Source organism: Tiliqua scincoides, chromosome 8, assembly GCF_035046505.1.
Source record: "Tiliqua scincoides isolate rTilSci1 chromosome 8, rTilSci1.hap2, whole genome shotgun sequence".
NCBI classification, from domain to species: Eukaryota; Metazoa; Chordata; class Lepidosauria; order Squamata; family Scincidae; genus Tiliqua; species Tiliqua scincoides.
Genome location: NC_089828.1, coordinates 25,511,833 through 25,528,484, shown reverse-complemented (window position 1 = coordinate 25,528,484; position 16,652 = coordinate 25,511,833). Strand labels below are relative to the sequence as shown.

The window sequence follows — 16,652 nt, the reverse complement described above, 5'->3', positions numbered from 1 at the left end:
TGACTCTGACTTCTGAGTAGACCTGCATAGGAGTGGGCTCTGAGGCTGCAATCCTATCCACATTTACCTGGAATTAAGTCCTATTGATTATAATGGGACTTACTTCTGCATAGACAGTCATAGGGTTCTGACTCTCTTCATAATGTCAACTATGGCTTGTTCATACTGTATTTTGAGCACTGAAGTACTGACCTATTAGAATCAGTATTATGATGATGATGACTTCTGCCTCATTAAAGAAATTGTAGCTGATTAATCACATTACATACACTTGCATGACTAAAATAGTTTTGGAACAAATTTCTAAAAAGCTTAAAAAGTATGCACTTGGTTCAGCAAGCACTGTCTGAGCAGAGGGCTTCTCCCCCCACCCCACCCCCCATTCTGTTCATGCATCTGATGCAGTGAGCTAATCTGTAGAAATAAATTTGTTGATCTTTAAAGTGTTACAAAATGCTTTTGTTTTTGCTGGAGCAGGCTAAGGGCCCAATCCTATCCAATTTTCCTGTGTTGGTGCAGCTGTGCCAATGGGGCATGCACTGCATCTTGTGGTGGGGCAGCAGTCACTGTGGCCTCCTTAAGGTATGGGAACATTGTTTCCTTACCTTGGGGCTTCATTGCAGCTGCACTGGTGCAGGAAAATTGGATAGGATTGGCCCCTGAGGCATAGATCCCATGCATACCAGTGGGAGTACCTGCCTTGTTATCCACTGATTTGACACAACAGTGATATTGGCATTCACCTTTAAATGCCTTATAACAAGCAAAGAAAGATCCAAAATCCCATTTCCTATTCTTGTGCAGTTAAAACTGCAGTGTTTGCAAGGTTCTCGGGGTTAAAAATAACTTTAAAGACCCACTAGTCAGTTTCTTGCAACTCCATCAATGCCCCAAAATGCATCAGTATAGAGCAGGGGTGTCCAAAGTTTTTGGCAGGAGGGCCACATCAGCTCTCTGACACTGTGTCAGGGGCAGGGGGAAAAAAGAATTAATTTACATTTAAAATTTGAATAAATTTACGTAAGTTTACACAAATGAATATATTAAAGATGAACTTATATGAATGAATGAAGGTCTTGCAATAGCTCAATGCCTGTAAAAGGCCTTGCACAAAGCAAGGCTGGCCTTTCCTTTGCTGCCGCTGCTGCATCACAGATGTGAAAGAGCAAGCAGTGGAGGGAGCTCTCATCCCACAGCTCACACGAGAGGCCAAACAATCGTCCTCACGCTGAGAGAAGTTGCGTTGGGCCAGTGTGGGTTTCAACAAATCTCCGGAGGGCCAGAGGCTCATTGGAGACTGGGGGCTCCCTGAGGGCCGCATTGAGAGACCTCGAGGGCTGCAAGTGGCCCCTGGGCTGGGGTTTGGGCACCCCTGGTATAGAGCAAAAAACCTGGAAGTGCTTCTTTAAGCCATTTTTCCACTGATTTGGTATCCACTGAGGGTTCCAGAACAGAACCCCAGTGGATAAAGAGGCATGACCTGTAATCTTCACTGTCTACACTTCTGAATACATTTTTCATGGGACTGCTCAGTAACTGGAATGCCCCTCTGGAAGTTGCTTCTTCCTGTGAGGCCTGCATGGGGAATGATCCTTCTGAGATGGTACTTACAATCTGCAGTAGTTATAAGATTTTATATGGAATTAACTCTTTAAAAAAATGTGTTGCCCAGTTAATCAGGGCTAATTTTTAGTCCATTTAATAAAACTTGATTAACCAATTAAGGCACTGAAGGTTGCATTCCTGATTACTGTGACCAGCATGTGCTTGTATTTGCTGCCAACTTTTGTAACAGTGTAATCTTATTCATGTCTACTCAGAAATAAATCCTATTGTGTTCATTAAGGTTTACTTCCAGGAAAGTGTGTACAGTTGCAGCCTGTCCTATACTTTGCTTTTTAATGTGTTTGAGGTGAAGAAATAGAGAATTTGCAGCAAATTACAGCAAGTATGCTTTAAAGCAAGAAAAGTTGTTTCATGGATATGTAGTGCAGAGTGCCTCATGTAGTGTCTCATGGATAAGTAGTGTTATTGTTATTACAAACCAGGAATCCCAGTTTGTTATACTAGACTGGAAAGTTTTTACCAGGACCAAAAATTTCTCACAGCATTTGATTGTAATACAGAAATAAAGTTTAACATGATGTATGAATTATAGTCATTCAGTAGTACTAAAATACCTTGTATTCTTTCAGTTCTGTTGCTGTGGATTACAGTGCTGAATCCAAAGTGTTTCTGAATATTCTGTACACTAATAATGTATGAGATGTAAGCTTGACTATTGATGAACTTTTTGTTAATTATTGTTATTGTGTTTAATCTATTTACTAACCTTTGTGAGGCACCTGTCTAGTGCCCAAGGCAGCATCCATCTTATCAGCCTTCCCCGTCAATATCAGATTCTTCTTTTATTGTTGTTAATGATAAATTAATATGTATTCTATCTATCAACGGTTAACCTTGGTTGTGAGCCAACTTGAGCTAACTTACAGTTGAAAAGATGGATATAAACTTGCTAAAATAAGTGTATTTTATTTTCTGTTTTTTCTTTTTCAAAAACAGGGATATTCCACCCCTAAATGGCCATCAGGTGTATTTCTCACGAGAAATTTATGAAAAATATTCACTGACTCCAACCCTCTCTGAGTTACTGTTGCTATCCAAAAGGTATTGTTATGCATTTTCTAATGTTGGTTTGGAAAGAAGGGAAACAAGCAAACGTATCTGAAATTCATACGAGGGAGGCACCTGGAGTTTGGTACCAGCCTAGGGCCTGTACCCATGAAAGGGCCAACCTAGCTAGTTTAATCCCTGAACACTCATTAGAGTGTCTGTGTCCAAAGCAGAGTTGAGTTGTATCATGGGAGATCCAGTGGAGGGCTTTCCTCCAGAGCCCTTGCAACCTGACCTCAGCAGTGATTCACACATGTTCTGAGAGAGTGTGATCTTGTGCATGTTTGTTTGAGAGTGAATCTCGATGAATTAAGGTTGATACACTGGTCAGGTTGATTATCTATCTGACGATAGTCAAACATGTTCTGAACCCAAGAATGCCAATGAGTGGGTGGAAGCTTCCTCTCTTTTTTTTCAAGATGATGCCATTCATTAACAGGAGCAGGAGTGAGAGCTCCTCACTGTGTATTGCATCTAGCTGTCTGGAACCCATCTAGCAGCATAGCAAAACTTCTCCTACTGGCCACTTGTTAGAACTGCAGGTATTTCCTGAACATTAGCAACAGAGGCAAAGGTCTCTGCATAGGACCTAATTCTTGCTTATTGCAGGAACCAGGCAGTAACCCCCAGCCCCCATCATGTAATCTGTCTACCTGCTCTGTATTCCTGCTGTGAAGGATTGGAATCTAGAAATGTTCAGAAAGGTATTGTTTAGAAAGTTGCATTGATTCATGGTAGCAGTTATGTAAGTTACAAAAAAAATTAGTGAAATATGTAACTTGTTGGTGAAGAAAGTATCTCTTTTGTTGTTCTACTAAAGTTAATGCTTTATTTGACCACTCAACTGACCATCTCTTTTGTTAATTGGGACTACTCCCAGATTAGGATTGCATGTATAGGATTGCAATCTTAGAGTGGTTCACAGCAACAGTTGCTTTTAAATTCTCTCCATTTAGTGAGTTTAAAAAGCGTGGCGAACAGGTCATCTTCTTGTGATTTATCACACACCTGCTTATTGTTAATGTTTAGTTTTGAGTCACTCTTTTCCCTGTTGCATGTCCATGTGAAACAATCATATTTTATCCTTAAATGCAGAATTATTTATGGAAAAACTCAGTTTTTAATCATAGAGTAGGAAAGACTCAAGATGGTCCAACCCCCTTTCACTGCATACTGTCCATAAGTACAATATCCCCAATAGATGGTCATCCAGCCGCTGCTTAAAGATCTCCAATGATGGGAAATCAAACACCTTTCAAGGTAGATTGTTCCTCTGCCAAACAGTTTGTACCTTCAGGAAGCTCTACTTAATATTTAGCAGAAATCTCCCATATTGCAATTTAAAAACCATTGTTCGTTAGCAGGTTAAAGCAATCTGAGTCTGTTATCTTCACAAAAGCCTTTTTATGTGCCACTTCTCATATGAAGCTGCTTTGTACCAAGTGAGACCATTGATCTCACTGTCTGTACCGTCTGTGGCAGCAGCTCTCCAAGGTTTCATCATTTTTTAGTCCTGCTCTGTGAAATGTTCTTTAACAGGATATACCAAGGCTGAATCTGGGACCTTCAGCATGCAAAACATACTCCACCACTGAGCTCCCTCTTGCCCACTAGATCAGTGGTTCCCAAACTCCTGCAAGGGAGTTGGGACCGCTCTAAGTTTTGACAGGGGCAGGGAGGATGTGCCCTGATGGCATTGCAGCTATTGTTGAGCTGCGGGGACCTAGGATCGTTTCAGTTTACCTGATGGGGAGGGTTGTGAAACCTCCTGGAGGCTTGCAGTCCCTGACCTCCCCGCTGCTATACTGAGCTCCTATTGGCAATCGGAGCTCACTTATCGTTTGTGATGGGAGCTTCAATCACAAATCGGAAGTGCGCCCGATTGCTGATGGGGGCACAGTACAGCAGCAGGGAGGCCTGCAGAGGAGGCTGCGAGTCTCCAGGACCCTCCAAGAAGCTTCACAACTCCCCTCCTGGGTACATTGAAATGACCCTAAGTGCCTGCGACGCCACAATTGCTGTGATACCATCAGGGCACCCACTCCTGGGCCACTCCCCTTAAAGGGAAATGGCCCCCTTCCAGTTCCCCTGGTGGGTCACGACCCACCAGCTTGGGAATTACAATTCCTTCATCAGAAACATGATCTAGTGCAGTATCAGGCTATCCAAATCCTTTGACACATATGTTAATTGATTCACAGTTTGACTCATTTATATTACATAAGAACAGCCCCACTGGATCAGGCCATAGGCCCATCTAGTCCAGCTTCCTGTATCTCACAGCGGCCCACCAAATGCCCCAGGGAGCACACCAGATAACAAGAGACCCATCCTGGTGCCCTCCCCTACATCTGGCATTCTGACTTAACCCATTTCTAAAATCAGGAGGTTGCGCATACACATCATGGCTTGTACCCCATAATGGATTTTTCCTCCAGAAACTCGTCCAATCCCCTTTTAAAGGCGTCTAGGCTAGACGCCAGCACCACATCCTGTGGCAAGGAGTTCCACAGACCGACCACAAGCTGAGTAAAGAAATATTTTCTTTTGTCTGTCCTAACTCGCCCAACACTCAATTTTAGTGGATGTCTCTAAAATTGGATATTGTCATACCTGCATAGTGATCTAGACGGGAAACGTAATATCTTTGAATATAGCTAGTCTTTTGCAATCCTGTTGGTTTTGTCCAAACCTGCTTTTGCTTTAGACCCATTATTACACACTGTGTTCTGCTAAGGCAGTGATCTTCAACTTTTTTCATCTCACGGCTTACTGGCAGGGCACTGGCAAGGCACACCATCGGTTTTGGGACCATTGACAAGGCACACTGTGCTGCCAGTGGGGGGGCTCACACCCCCAGTGGCCCTACTAATAAATGACCCTTTCCTAAATTTCCATAGCGCACCCGGGGCCCATTCACGGCACAGTGGTTGAAAATGGCTGTGCTAAGTAATCCAAGTGAACCTGAATTAAAAGGGATTCTTTTGATAGAAGCATTATTGGAAGAGGTCCCAAATCTTTGGAAGTTGGAGAGGGAAAGAGGAAACATTGTATTTCTAATGGTTAGAAGGCATTAGCTTTGAGAGAGAAAAGGATAGAGAGGTTCAGAGCACAAAGGTGAGGCAAAGTATTTGTTAGCTGCACCTCTGGTAGACTGTGTTCATGGATGCAACAACTTGGGGCAGAGCTAGATCAGAGTATGGTATATGGCTATAGAAATATGGATTGAAAAAGCAGATAATTACTGATAATATACCCAATGATCATTGGAACTAGGGTCCATCCGTACTCCTGCGATTGATATGTGGAGAGGTAACAGTGGTATCTTTAAAGACAATATTCCAAGAATTTGTGAATGAGCACCTGAAATACTGTGTCCCTTCGAGCTCCATAGAAGCTGTGATCTGCGTGATGGGGAGGTTTTTGCTGAAGTGGTCAGTTTAAATCAAGAAGAAGCAGGTGATGCAGGTGAAAGGGGGCTCTTGGATGGTTTTGGCTTGTGTTCTGCTGAAGGCTTTGACAGCAGCACACCGTGAAGTCATCCTGATGGGCTGCCGTCCCACTCCACGTCAAATACTATATTAGCTAATTTAAGCTGCTAGAATCGCTTGACATTCCTACATCAGGCACTTCTGAGTCAGCATCTTGTTGGTGTAGCAGCTTAATTAAATTTGCCAGTTTGTGCCACGAGGATGGACATGTTCTCATATTCTGAGAGACAGCTGTGTAGTATTATTAAGAGCTGTAGACATGATACTGTTGAGACATTTTACTGGTGTGTAAATCAAGTCTTTCTTTTTCACCAGATCAGCAGTTAACATTCAGTTTTGTTAATCTAAAATGTGCTTTTTACTAAGCATGCTTATGCTGAATAATTAAGAGCTAACCAAACCATCCTATATTGGAGTAAGCATTTGAGTCGTTGCAACAGTCCATATAATTGCTAACACTATTTGAGGACCTCTGTGTTGCGTGGGATATCATTTTAAGAAAATATACTGGCCAAGATACAAAGAACAGTAATACTAGTTCCATGAGCCCAAGGGAACTTTAGATTTGTTTTTCCCTAAGAGCAGCCCCTCATGCCACATGACAAGCCGATTAAAAATCTGAGGGAGTTTTAGAAGCAACCTGACAGTGCAATCCTATGCATATTTTAATTTATTATGGTTGGTTCTTAATTGTTTTTATCACTTGTTTGTTCTGTTCTTTTCTGTATGATTTGTAAATCATGTATTTTTGTTGGCAGCTGAAAGGTGGGATCAGAATCCCTAAACGCATAAATATTTTTGCCTATACAAGGGGAGAGTTTTCTTGACAGGAGCCCCACAGTTGTCTCCTTCACTTGCTGATTTTAAAAAGAATTTATTTCTCTCTAAATTATATTTTTAGGTATCTGTTTTTAGCTGTTGATCTTATCATGCCTGCTGTATTTTTATTGCAAGTTTTATTTTATTTGTAAGCTGCTTTAATGAAAAGTAGTATATAAATTCATTAAATAAATGTCTGCTCAAATGCACGTCCCATTGAGCTCAGTGGGACTCAGGGCCTAATCCTATCCAACTTTCCAGCACTGATGCAGCCACAGTGCAGCTCTAAGATAAGGGAACAAACATTCCCTTACTTTCATGAGGCTTCTGTGACTGCCCCCACATCACAGGATGCAACTCACACTCGGTTGGCACGGACGTGTCAGCGCTAAAAGGTTGGATAGGATTGGACCCTCAAATATAAGCTTAAGGATTGCAGTTTAAGATGTAATATAGTGGAGGAAGTATTGCAGTAGTTCCCTAAAGAAAATTAGTGAAAAATTCTCCAGGGCTCACAAAAGCCCATGACTGAGTTTAAGAGGCTCTGTAGATCCTGGCCATCATCTCCTCACACAGAGAGGTGAGTTATTTATTATGCTTTGGAAGGGAATTTCAGAGGCAAGGAATGTGTTTATGATTTACTGGTTTCTGTGCCCAAATAGGAAATGGGCCACATTATTGACTTGGTTGTGTTTCTTCAAAGTCATGTGTCAAATGTCATTATTTTTGTCCTTGGCAAAATTTCTTTTAGTGGAAAGCCTTGGCTAGACTATGGTATTTTTTTGTTTAAATAATAAAAACTGTTACAATTTCACAGTAGCTTAATGGATTATGCTACCTATTCAGTGGAAATCTAAACTTTCAGTCATACCTTTCAACCATGGAAAAGAAATATTTGTATGTTGTTTGCTTCTATTTGCTTCAGTCGCAAAGAAGACAATGCACAGGCATCAAACACTGAACAAGAAAATCAAGCTGGTGGACAGGCCAAAAAAGAACCAGTAGAAGCTTCAGCAGTGTTCCAGGAGCCCCGAGTGCCCTATCCTTATTTTTCTAGTTTGACAGAGAAAGAACAAAGAAGATACTTGTTTCTGTTGTCCACATATTTAAATGTTCATTCAAGTCAGACTGATTTGTCAGAGCAAAATGATTATTCACAATATCTGGTAAGTATTTTGTTTGTATTCCTTGCAATATTGACACAATATTGCTAGAAAGGTGAATTATTTACTGCCCAATCCTATCCCCAGTGGTGCAGCTGGGTTCAGCAGCACCAAAATGGCAACCACTATATCCAGTGGTGCAGCTGGAGGTCTCCTCAGGGGAAAGGAAAAGGCCCTGAGGAAAGCCTCAGGTCCCGCAATGGGGCTTTTCAAGTCTGCAGCAGTTTTTTTGCCGGTGCAGACTGAGAAACTCTGTGTTGGGCTTTGCAGCCCTACACAAAGGATAGGTTTCAACAAAGCAGGGCTCGACTGGTCTCATACCCCTTCTGGACTGGTCACTCCTCCTGCCCTCCCCCACCCTGGAACACTTCACTCCCTCCCCTAAGGCCCTTAATGCTGCCTGGAGCTCTTACCATGCTCTGGATGGTGTCTGTCTGGTGCTGGGTCCAGTGCCAACTGGTGTTGGGCCGGAGCCAGTGCTCTCTCCTCTCTCTATGTCACGGCTGTCCCTTATGGCTTGTTTGCAAAACCCAGTGCCAGCACTGGAGCTCAGCACCAGCGCTCAGAGCCAATAGGATTAGACTCTTTTTCCAGGCATCTTTGCACGAGTAGCAGTGTTGTGGCTGACTTTTATTTTTATTTATTTACGTGGCTTCCTCTCCACATGAGGCAGCTAACAACGGTAAAAATTACCAAAATGGCAACATTGCAAAGATATACCAATATAAAAATACAGAGAAGAAATATAAAAAAGTACCTTTAAAAGCAGCAGTTAAAAACACACAGAACTGATGGAAATGCAGGCATTTGAGGAACATGAGAAGCTGTCTTATTCTAGATAAAGAGTCTCCAAACTTTTTGGCTGGAGGGCCACAACATCTGCCTGGCATGGTGTCATGGGCCAGAAAAATTTAAATAAATGTAAATAAATAAATGCATTAGAGATGGAACTTAGATTAATGAATAAATGCTCTCAAGGTTCAAGGATTTCTTCAAGCTCCAACAGAAATAAAAAACGCACTTAAATGGATCTCCATTCCCCACCCGCACCCCCCAAGCAGCTTACTTAAATGGAAAGAAATAAGTCTCTTGGAGTACAATTCATCAAAGAGGAGCGGCGCAAACAAGAGAGAATGAGGGGAGCAGGGAGAGGAAGGGAAGATCCCTTGAAAAACCAGCCCAAAGGACTTTGAAAATAAGAGGAGGGGAAGGAAGATCTCTTGAAACATCGGGCAAAAGCACTTTGAAAATACGGAAGGGGAGAAGCAAAGATCTCCTTACTTGCAGCCCTCTTGTGCAGCCTCTCCTCCTGCAGCTAATTCTTGCAGGCTCTGCTCATTGACTCTTCAGAGGCAAGGGGAATTTAGCTCTGCCTTCTGCAGCCTCTGACTCTGGCTAGCCCCATGCCCTCCAAGGGTTCCCAGCCTCACTGTGGAACCCTGTAATCCTCTGACCCCCAGTTAGTCTCTGGCCAAGGGCTCCCGATCTTGCTGTTGGGGCCCTATAATCCTCTGGAGACAAGGGGAGCTTTGTTTCCCTTGCCTCTGGAGGCTGTGTGCAGCCTCTCCAGTCCTCAGAATGCATTCTGAGGCCTCTGGGAGACCTCAGAAATTCACTTATGGTTTCTCTGAAAACCAGAAGTGACATTTTAAGACCTTTAAAGGTCTTAGAGGGCCGGGGAAGCCCTCTAGAACCCTCCAAAGGCTTTAAAGGCCTTAAACATCACTTCCAGTTTTCAGAGAAATTGCAGAGGCGCACAGCCTCCCCAGCCTCAGAATACCTTATGGAGGTGAGGGGAACACAGCTTACATTACAGGGCCCCGACAGCAAGGCCAGAAGCCCTTGGAGGGCCAGATGCTCGCTGGTCCGGGGGCCAGGGTTTGGGAACCCCTGTTCTATATTATCTAGCCTATTATAGCCTGTTATGAAAGTAACAGCTCTCCAGGATCAGCCTAAGCAGGATTAGAATCTGAAGCACCACACTGCTTCTCATTTGGTGACGATGGTGATTTCATTGCCAAGCATTCCACTGGCATAGCCACCGTAAGGGTCTGTGCATCCCAGGGAAAAAGTGGAGAGAACATTGTCCAGTATCACAAGGTATAGTCTTTTCCAGACTGGATCCTTGAAATCCTTTTGGCTGGTGATGCTAGAAACTGAACCTGTACCTTCTGCATGCAAAATATGTTCCCTCTTTGACTTGCGTTAGAAGTAAACCAGCATAATGTAATAGTTAGAGTGCTTAATTATGAGCAGTTTTAAATCTTCCACTTACCCATGAAGTTCTCACTGGGTGATCTTGGGCCAACCATTCCCTCTCAGCGTAACCATAGGATGGTGATAATGATAAAATTGGAGTGATTCACAGTGGCTCGGTGATTCCCTGGGGAATCATGCAAGGGAGTCATCAGTCTGCCTTATACATGCTGGGGATTGAATTTGGGACCATCTGCATTCAAATCCTGGGCTTTTCCACTGAGCTATGGCTTTCTTTGCATCTCTGATTGAGTCACCATCTCTCCCCATTAAAATAAAGGTACTGTAATGTGTTTGCTGTGTTCGGGGTATGGATAATAGTTACTATAAGCAGAAAAATGCCGTTTTCAAAATGAGGCTAACACTTTCCACAATAATTGTGCAAATATGACTGTCTTACTATTTATTACATTTTGTTTGTCTTCAGCAAATGAGAGAATTTGTGAGCAAAGAAGTTGCAGAGTTCTTGAAATTTGCCCAAAATGCTGCTAAGAGTTGCACTAAAGATTATGATTCCATCTCTGCAGAGGCATTACTTTACACCAAGGTAATATACTAAAAGATTGCTTTGCTGCTTTTTTTCAGTTTAACAACTGTAGTTTTAAAATCGTATAGTTTGACATTCAAATCAGTAGGAAAATACGCCACTGCCCAGTCCAAAGATGAGAATTGTATAATGTCTGTTCTGCTACAGAATATCTTGTTTTAATAACTGGTTTTTGTTCCCCCAGCAATTTTTAAGCTCTTGTATTGGTGTTGTGAAGAAGTATCCTGAATGTTATACCCTGCATGAAGTTACTAGCATCATGGGAGGAAAGTTCAGCACAGAACTGACACTGAAGCTCGAAAAAAACCTTCTTGCTTTGGTAAGGCAGACTTGGTAGACTAAATAGGCAAAACAAAGAATTCAGAATTGACCTTCTTTGCTGTTATTCCATGATTGTGATCATTCCTAGTTTATTTTGTAATTTATGATGCACCAAATGGGATTGTTGATTTTTGGTACAATAGCAATTGCAGTTTCCGTTTTCAGACTACAGTACTCATGCAGCCATGAAATCCAACAGAACGGGCAATGCTGAATCAAATAAAGGAATAAAGCAGTGCAACTAAAATGACCTGAATTCTGTGATGCACACATGTGAAACCCAGAGGGATGGAGGGCCAGTTTACAGGCATACTGGCCCAATTCAGGTGTAATACAAAAGCATGGTTTAGCTGCACTGCATGAATGAGCATAAGGGAACTATTGGCTCACATACTCTCCCCTCTCCTATCTTGTGTGTGAGAAGATAATTGCTGTTACTCTTAAAGCAAACCTCAGTATTGTCATAACTTTAGTTAATTAACAAGACGTGGTTAGAACAAACCAGGGTATCGAACCATAGTTGAGTGAGTTAATGCAGTACATTCCCTTAGTTCATATTTAATGTGGTGCTACTGTTTGTTCTTAAAGCTTTTTTTCATGCAAGTAAGACGAAAGAGGAGTGAACTCATTGCTGCTTTAGGCCATGTAGTGCTAAACTATGGTTCTGCACTGTCAGTTCCCAAATTTACTGCTGCTATGACACCCTTGGAACCCAGAAGTGAATGGAAGTGACACAAAACATGTTATGCAATGACATCACTGGCCACTCACTTCTAGGCTTGGAGGTTGTCGCAAGCCTCCAAACAGCAGTAAGAGGGGCAGGGCAGGGGGGAGGGCTTTTCATGGTATGTAGTTTTTGCATGCTGTGTCTCCGACCGCTGTGCTGAGCCTCCTGCCATTGCTTGGAGGCTCGTGCCATGGTCTAGGGCAGCAGGCAGCCCTCAGTGCCCCGCAAGTGCCTTGTGACACTCTTGGGCATCATGATGCACACTTTGGGAACCAGCAGCTTGGTGTTTTGTCTGAAGAGGGCTGATATAGCACAGTGTGTAGCCCAGATTGTGTTGGCACTGACCTCAGATACTGGTGTTAATCAGGGGGATTGAGTGTATAGTCTTAAATACATGTACAGTTAAGTTTCTTGTTCACATGGAAGCCATGCTAAAATTTTAAATCTTTGTGTGTGTTTCTCTGTCTCTCCCACCTTCTCCCCTTCTGCTCAAATCGCCAGGGAAAAGTGAGCCTCATTAAGCAATTTTTTCCAAAAATGCCTGCGCAGATACAGTTACCTATTAATCGCAAAAATGAATCGAATTTCACAACTCCAGAACAGAAAGCTTCCATGCTGCACAATGTAAGTTTCTAGTTGGCAGATGATGTTAGTCAGCAAGAACTGTGATCACATGATCATTTCATTGATCATTTCATTGGAGTTTTTACACCAGCATTTCTTAGTACAGTAGATTGTATCCAATGATTCATCTATTTATTTTATTCTAAAATGTATGTCTGGTCAGTACAAAAGAATGGCTTTTGCAATGGCTAATGAAATGCAACTGGATACAAGGAAGAATGCAGAAAGACACCAGATTTAATATAGTGTTTGTCATTGTTTTATTTTTGAGAAGGTCTTTTGCATATTCCTCAAATTTTCATTGTGCTCTTATGGATCAATGAAACATTACAGACTGCATTTTAAGAATCCAATAGATGCATGGTCATCAGATCCTATAAGTATACTGTTTTCAGCTTTAAGCAGAGTTTTTTGCTTCCATGTAAGGGTGTCTAAGGGCCCAATCCAGTCAGGCCAGTGCCAACCCAACACCGGCACTGAGTGTTGCAAATGTGCCATAAGGCTCACTGCCGGGCCGGCACCAGCTCAGCGTGAGCTTGCACTGAGCCAGCACCGGGTGAAGGAGCCTGGAGCTTCTGGTGAGCAGCACAGCAGTAAGTTGGGGGGGGGAGGAGGTGTTCCAGTAAGTTGGGGGGGAGGTGGGGCGGGGGGAGGGAGGAGGGGAGTGGGAACCCACACTGGGCCTCCGTCCAGAGCCCCACATCAGGCCTCCCACCCAAGCCAGGACTGCTTTACTCTGCGCCTGTTAAATAGCCAGTGCAGAGTCAAGTGGCCCCATTGCAGGGCCTCCTCCATTAACTGGGGGAAGGGAACGAATGTCCCCTTCTCCCAAGGAGCCACCAACGTCTGCCCAGCAGTCATAGGGATGCAGCAGCAGCCATTTTGGCGCTGCTGCTCCTTTGGGCGCCAGGCAGCTCAGGATTGGACTAGAGAACATAATTTCTGAACTACTAATAACAATTAGGATTGATTTATTTGATTCCTGCTATGACAGTTTTGAATTCCTCCCATCAAATATCTTTGGAGTCATAAAGTACATACCCAACAGTGAGATAGAACATGTTAAATTCTAACTTGCATATTACTCTCTCCATTTTTATTTTTTTTAAAGGATGTTAGTACAGATCCAAATGCTGAAAAACTTGTAATTAAATATTGTCCTCACATAGTGCTAACAAGTGAATCATTATATGCATTGTTGAACAATCATGGTTTGGACTATAAGGACCAGTGGGAACTTCCCATTTCTGTGAAAATTATCTCTGTTACAGGTACGGCTTTTTGATTGTTTTTGTTTACTTGATGGAATTTATCTTCACAACTGTTTTAATACTGGGGAATTTGTTCAGCAGTGAGGGTAAACTGCATCAGAAACATATTAGGAGCTATGAGGGTGGTATTTATCCATAGTTATACTGCATATAGTATGGGTGGCTACATTGACAGATCCCATATCCATGAATCCACTTATCTGTGCGTTGGGTCCAGCCCCCCTGCCTGCGTGCCCCCTCTGGAGGAGAGGGGAGCTCTGCTTCCTTCACCTTCAGAGGTCCTCTGAACCCTACACTGAAAAAATTCACTTCTGGTTTCTCATGGAGAAACTGGAAGTGGTTTTTTTCCACTGTCGGGTTCAGTCTTAGCCCAGCAGAGGCCGCAGACAAATGTCCGCAGCCTCTGCTGGGCTCAGAGGACCTCCGGAGGCAAGGGGAGCAGAGCTCCCCTCAGCTCCAGAGGGTGGGAGGGATGTGTTTGCACATATCCATGGTTTCACTTAATAGCAGGCGGTACCTGAACGGAACCCCCACATATACATGGACACATCCGTATAACTTTCATGTTTTTCTGCATATTAGAGGAACTTTATTTTCACAGCCCTCTGAAAATATTGGTTCCTTTTTCTCTTCTAAGCTTTGAAGGGACATCCGTGGTACTTAGATTTTGCCATTGCTGGAACTACATGTTTTCCTCCTCTCCATTTTCCAAGTCCTTAAAGAGGCATCATTATTTACCACCCTTATTTACGTTATTTCTTATGGAAGAAAATTCTCCTTTATAAAATTATTTGTTTAAGTGCATGCTTTCTTAACTCTTATTCAGTCTTATAAAGTCATCCACTGTACTTGAAAACCTGAAAACAGTGACGTTTTTCTGTGTTATCCTGAACCTTGGAGGCATTGTGCAGGAAAAAAACAAATGGCTGGATGAAATCTGTGAACCACCCTTTAATTGTTTGAACTATTTAGAGAAGGAACAGGAAAAATATGTTAACTTTTCTTTTTGTAGTAGAAAAATAATTTGTCAGTAAAGACTCATGTTCATATTTTATTATCTGTATAATTGCTGTTTGTTAAATAGCACTTCAAAAAAAAGAAAAGCGAAAGTGGCCATTATAGTTCTCTTTTCTCAAAAAAAAACCAGACAGGAAAGTTCTTTTTTTTTTCAAAATCTAAATTGCGTTCCTCTCGTTACTTACTATAGTAACAGTGTCTGGAGACATAGCACAATTAATATTGACTGGAGCCATTTTTTCTTCTGCTGCATGTTCTTCCCAGTTTCTGTTTTTGTGCATAGCTTTTGGCAGTAAGGCTGGTAGAAAAAATCAGGAACTGACATTGTAGATCCCTTTGGGGAGAAAAAAAGGTTTGTTTTAAAACTGAAAGGAAAGGTATGAGATGTATTAAGTAATAATGGTGAAAAGCCACATGAAAAGTGAGTTCAACTTGAGTTTTTTGGAATGTTTTTTCCCTTTTAATTCTCTGCTGAAGTTTTCACAATTTCAGATTGGTTTTAATTTAATCAAAGGAGGATAGGAGACTTATATGAAGTCCTCTGTTTAAAAAATGCATTTCCATTTTCTACTGAAAACTTTAAAATGTGCTTTTTTTCTTTAAAGGTGGGAAACCAGTCAAAGTGGTGTATATTGACCCCCCTCTACCAAAGAAAGAGATGACAGTGAGAGAAAAAAACCAAGTTTTTCATGAATTTCTGGCAGATTTTCACATGACCAAACAATCTAGTATTTTGGCATGCGCAGCCGTATTGGATAAGCTACCTGAAGATCCTGTAAGTTCTATTTCTATGTCTAACATTTCTTGAGTTTTAGGAAGAACTTGCAATTCCTGCAAATTATAGAATCTTACAAGGCAACTAGAATGGCCTTACTCTGGGCAGAATGTAGTTTCCCTTAACTTCTGCATCAGGAGGGAAAATGTTTCTATTTTGGAGTTATATTTGGAAAACGTGCAGGTAGACTTCTTGGTGTAGCATGCAGACAGGTATAGAGATGGTTAGCAGGCGCTTCTCATTATTTGTCAATGCAAGTAGCCACCAAAATAGAGCATTCTTTGACAACTGTGAAAAATAAAGCTGTCTTTTCTTGCATGAGGTAAGGTGGGGTAATTGGATCTTTGCTGATCTTTAACTTGCAGATAAAATGTCTACAAAAGCTGTAGGATTCAGGGAGTGAAACCTCTTTGTCCGGCATAGCTATGTGGCACCTCTCATTATTCCTAGTTACCCTTCCTTAGCCAAACATCTGTTCCTTCTTTTTCAGACTCCCTTATTTACAGAAAAATGCTTTAAAATATCTCTGATCTTAGGGACTAAAACAGCATAATGTAATGAAAGAACATAATATGCTGAATACTACTGTTGCTACTACTACTACCACTCCTGAAATTGCTAGATACTGTACAAAATGTAAACACAGGCAGGTCTGCTTATTTCCGTGATAAATGTGGGTTTTCTCAGTTGATAATTTATACTTTAAGGTTGGGTGAGTGGGGCATGATGTATTTATGACATTGGTATCTTATAGTTTCTCCAAAGAATTCAGGAGAGTGTACTAAATTTATCCAATCTTATCCATGCAGCAATCTTGTGGGATTAGGCTCAGTGTGTTCTTTGTCAAAAGTCTCTCAATGAGCTTCATGTCTCAAGGCAACTTTGAACCCATTTCTCACCAAATCAAGTATGATGCTCCATCCACTACCCCGTACTCTATCAAAAAATCGGTGCTTTTGTTTGTGTCC

General features: G+C 42.0%; 1 protein-coding gene across 1 annotated transcript in view; it reads left to right on the top strand.

Annotated features, from left to right (window-relative positions):
- The window catches only part of ICE2 (interactor of little elongation complex ELL subunit 2), a 35,921-nt gene that overhangs the window by 357 nt on the left and 18,912 nt on the right, over positions 1-16,652 (top strand). The window contains exons 2-8 of the mRNA XM_066636528.1: positions 2,563-2,667; positions 7,909-8,149; positions 10,830-10,949; positions 11,134-11,268; positions 12,499-12,621; positions 13,733-13,892; positions 15,515-15,684. Coding sequence (XP_066492625.1) covers positions 2,563-2,667; positions 7,909-8,149; positions 10,830-10,949; positions 11,134-11,268; positions 12,499-12,621; positions 13,733-13,892; positions 15,515-15,684 — 1,054 coding nt within the window. The remainder of the gene's footprint in view (positions 1-2,562; positions 2,668-7,908; positions 8,150-10,829; positions 10,950-11,133; positions 11,269-12,498; positions 12,622-13,732; positions 13,893-15,514; positions 15,685-16,652) is intronic.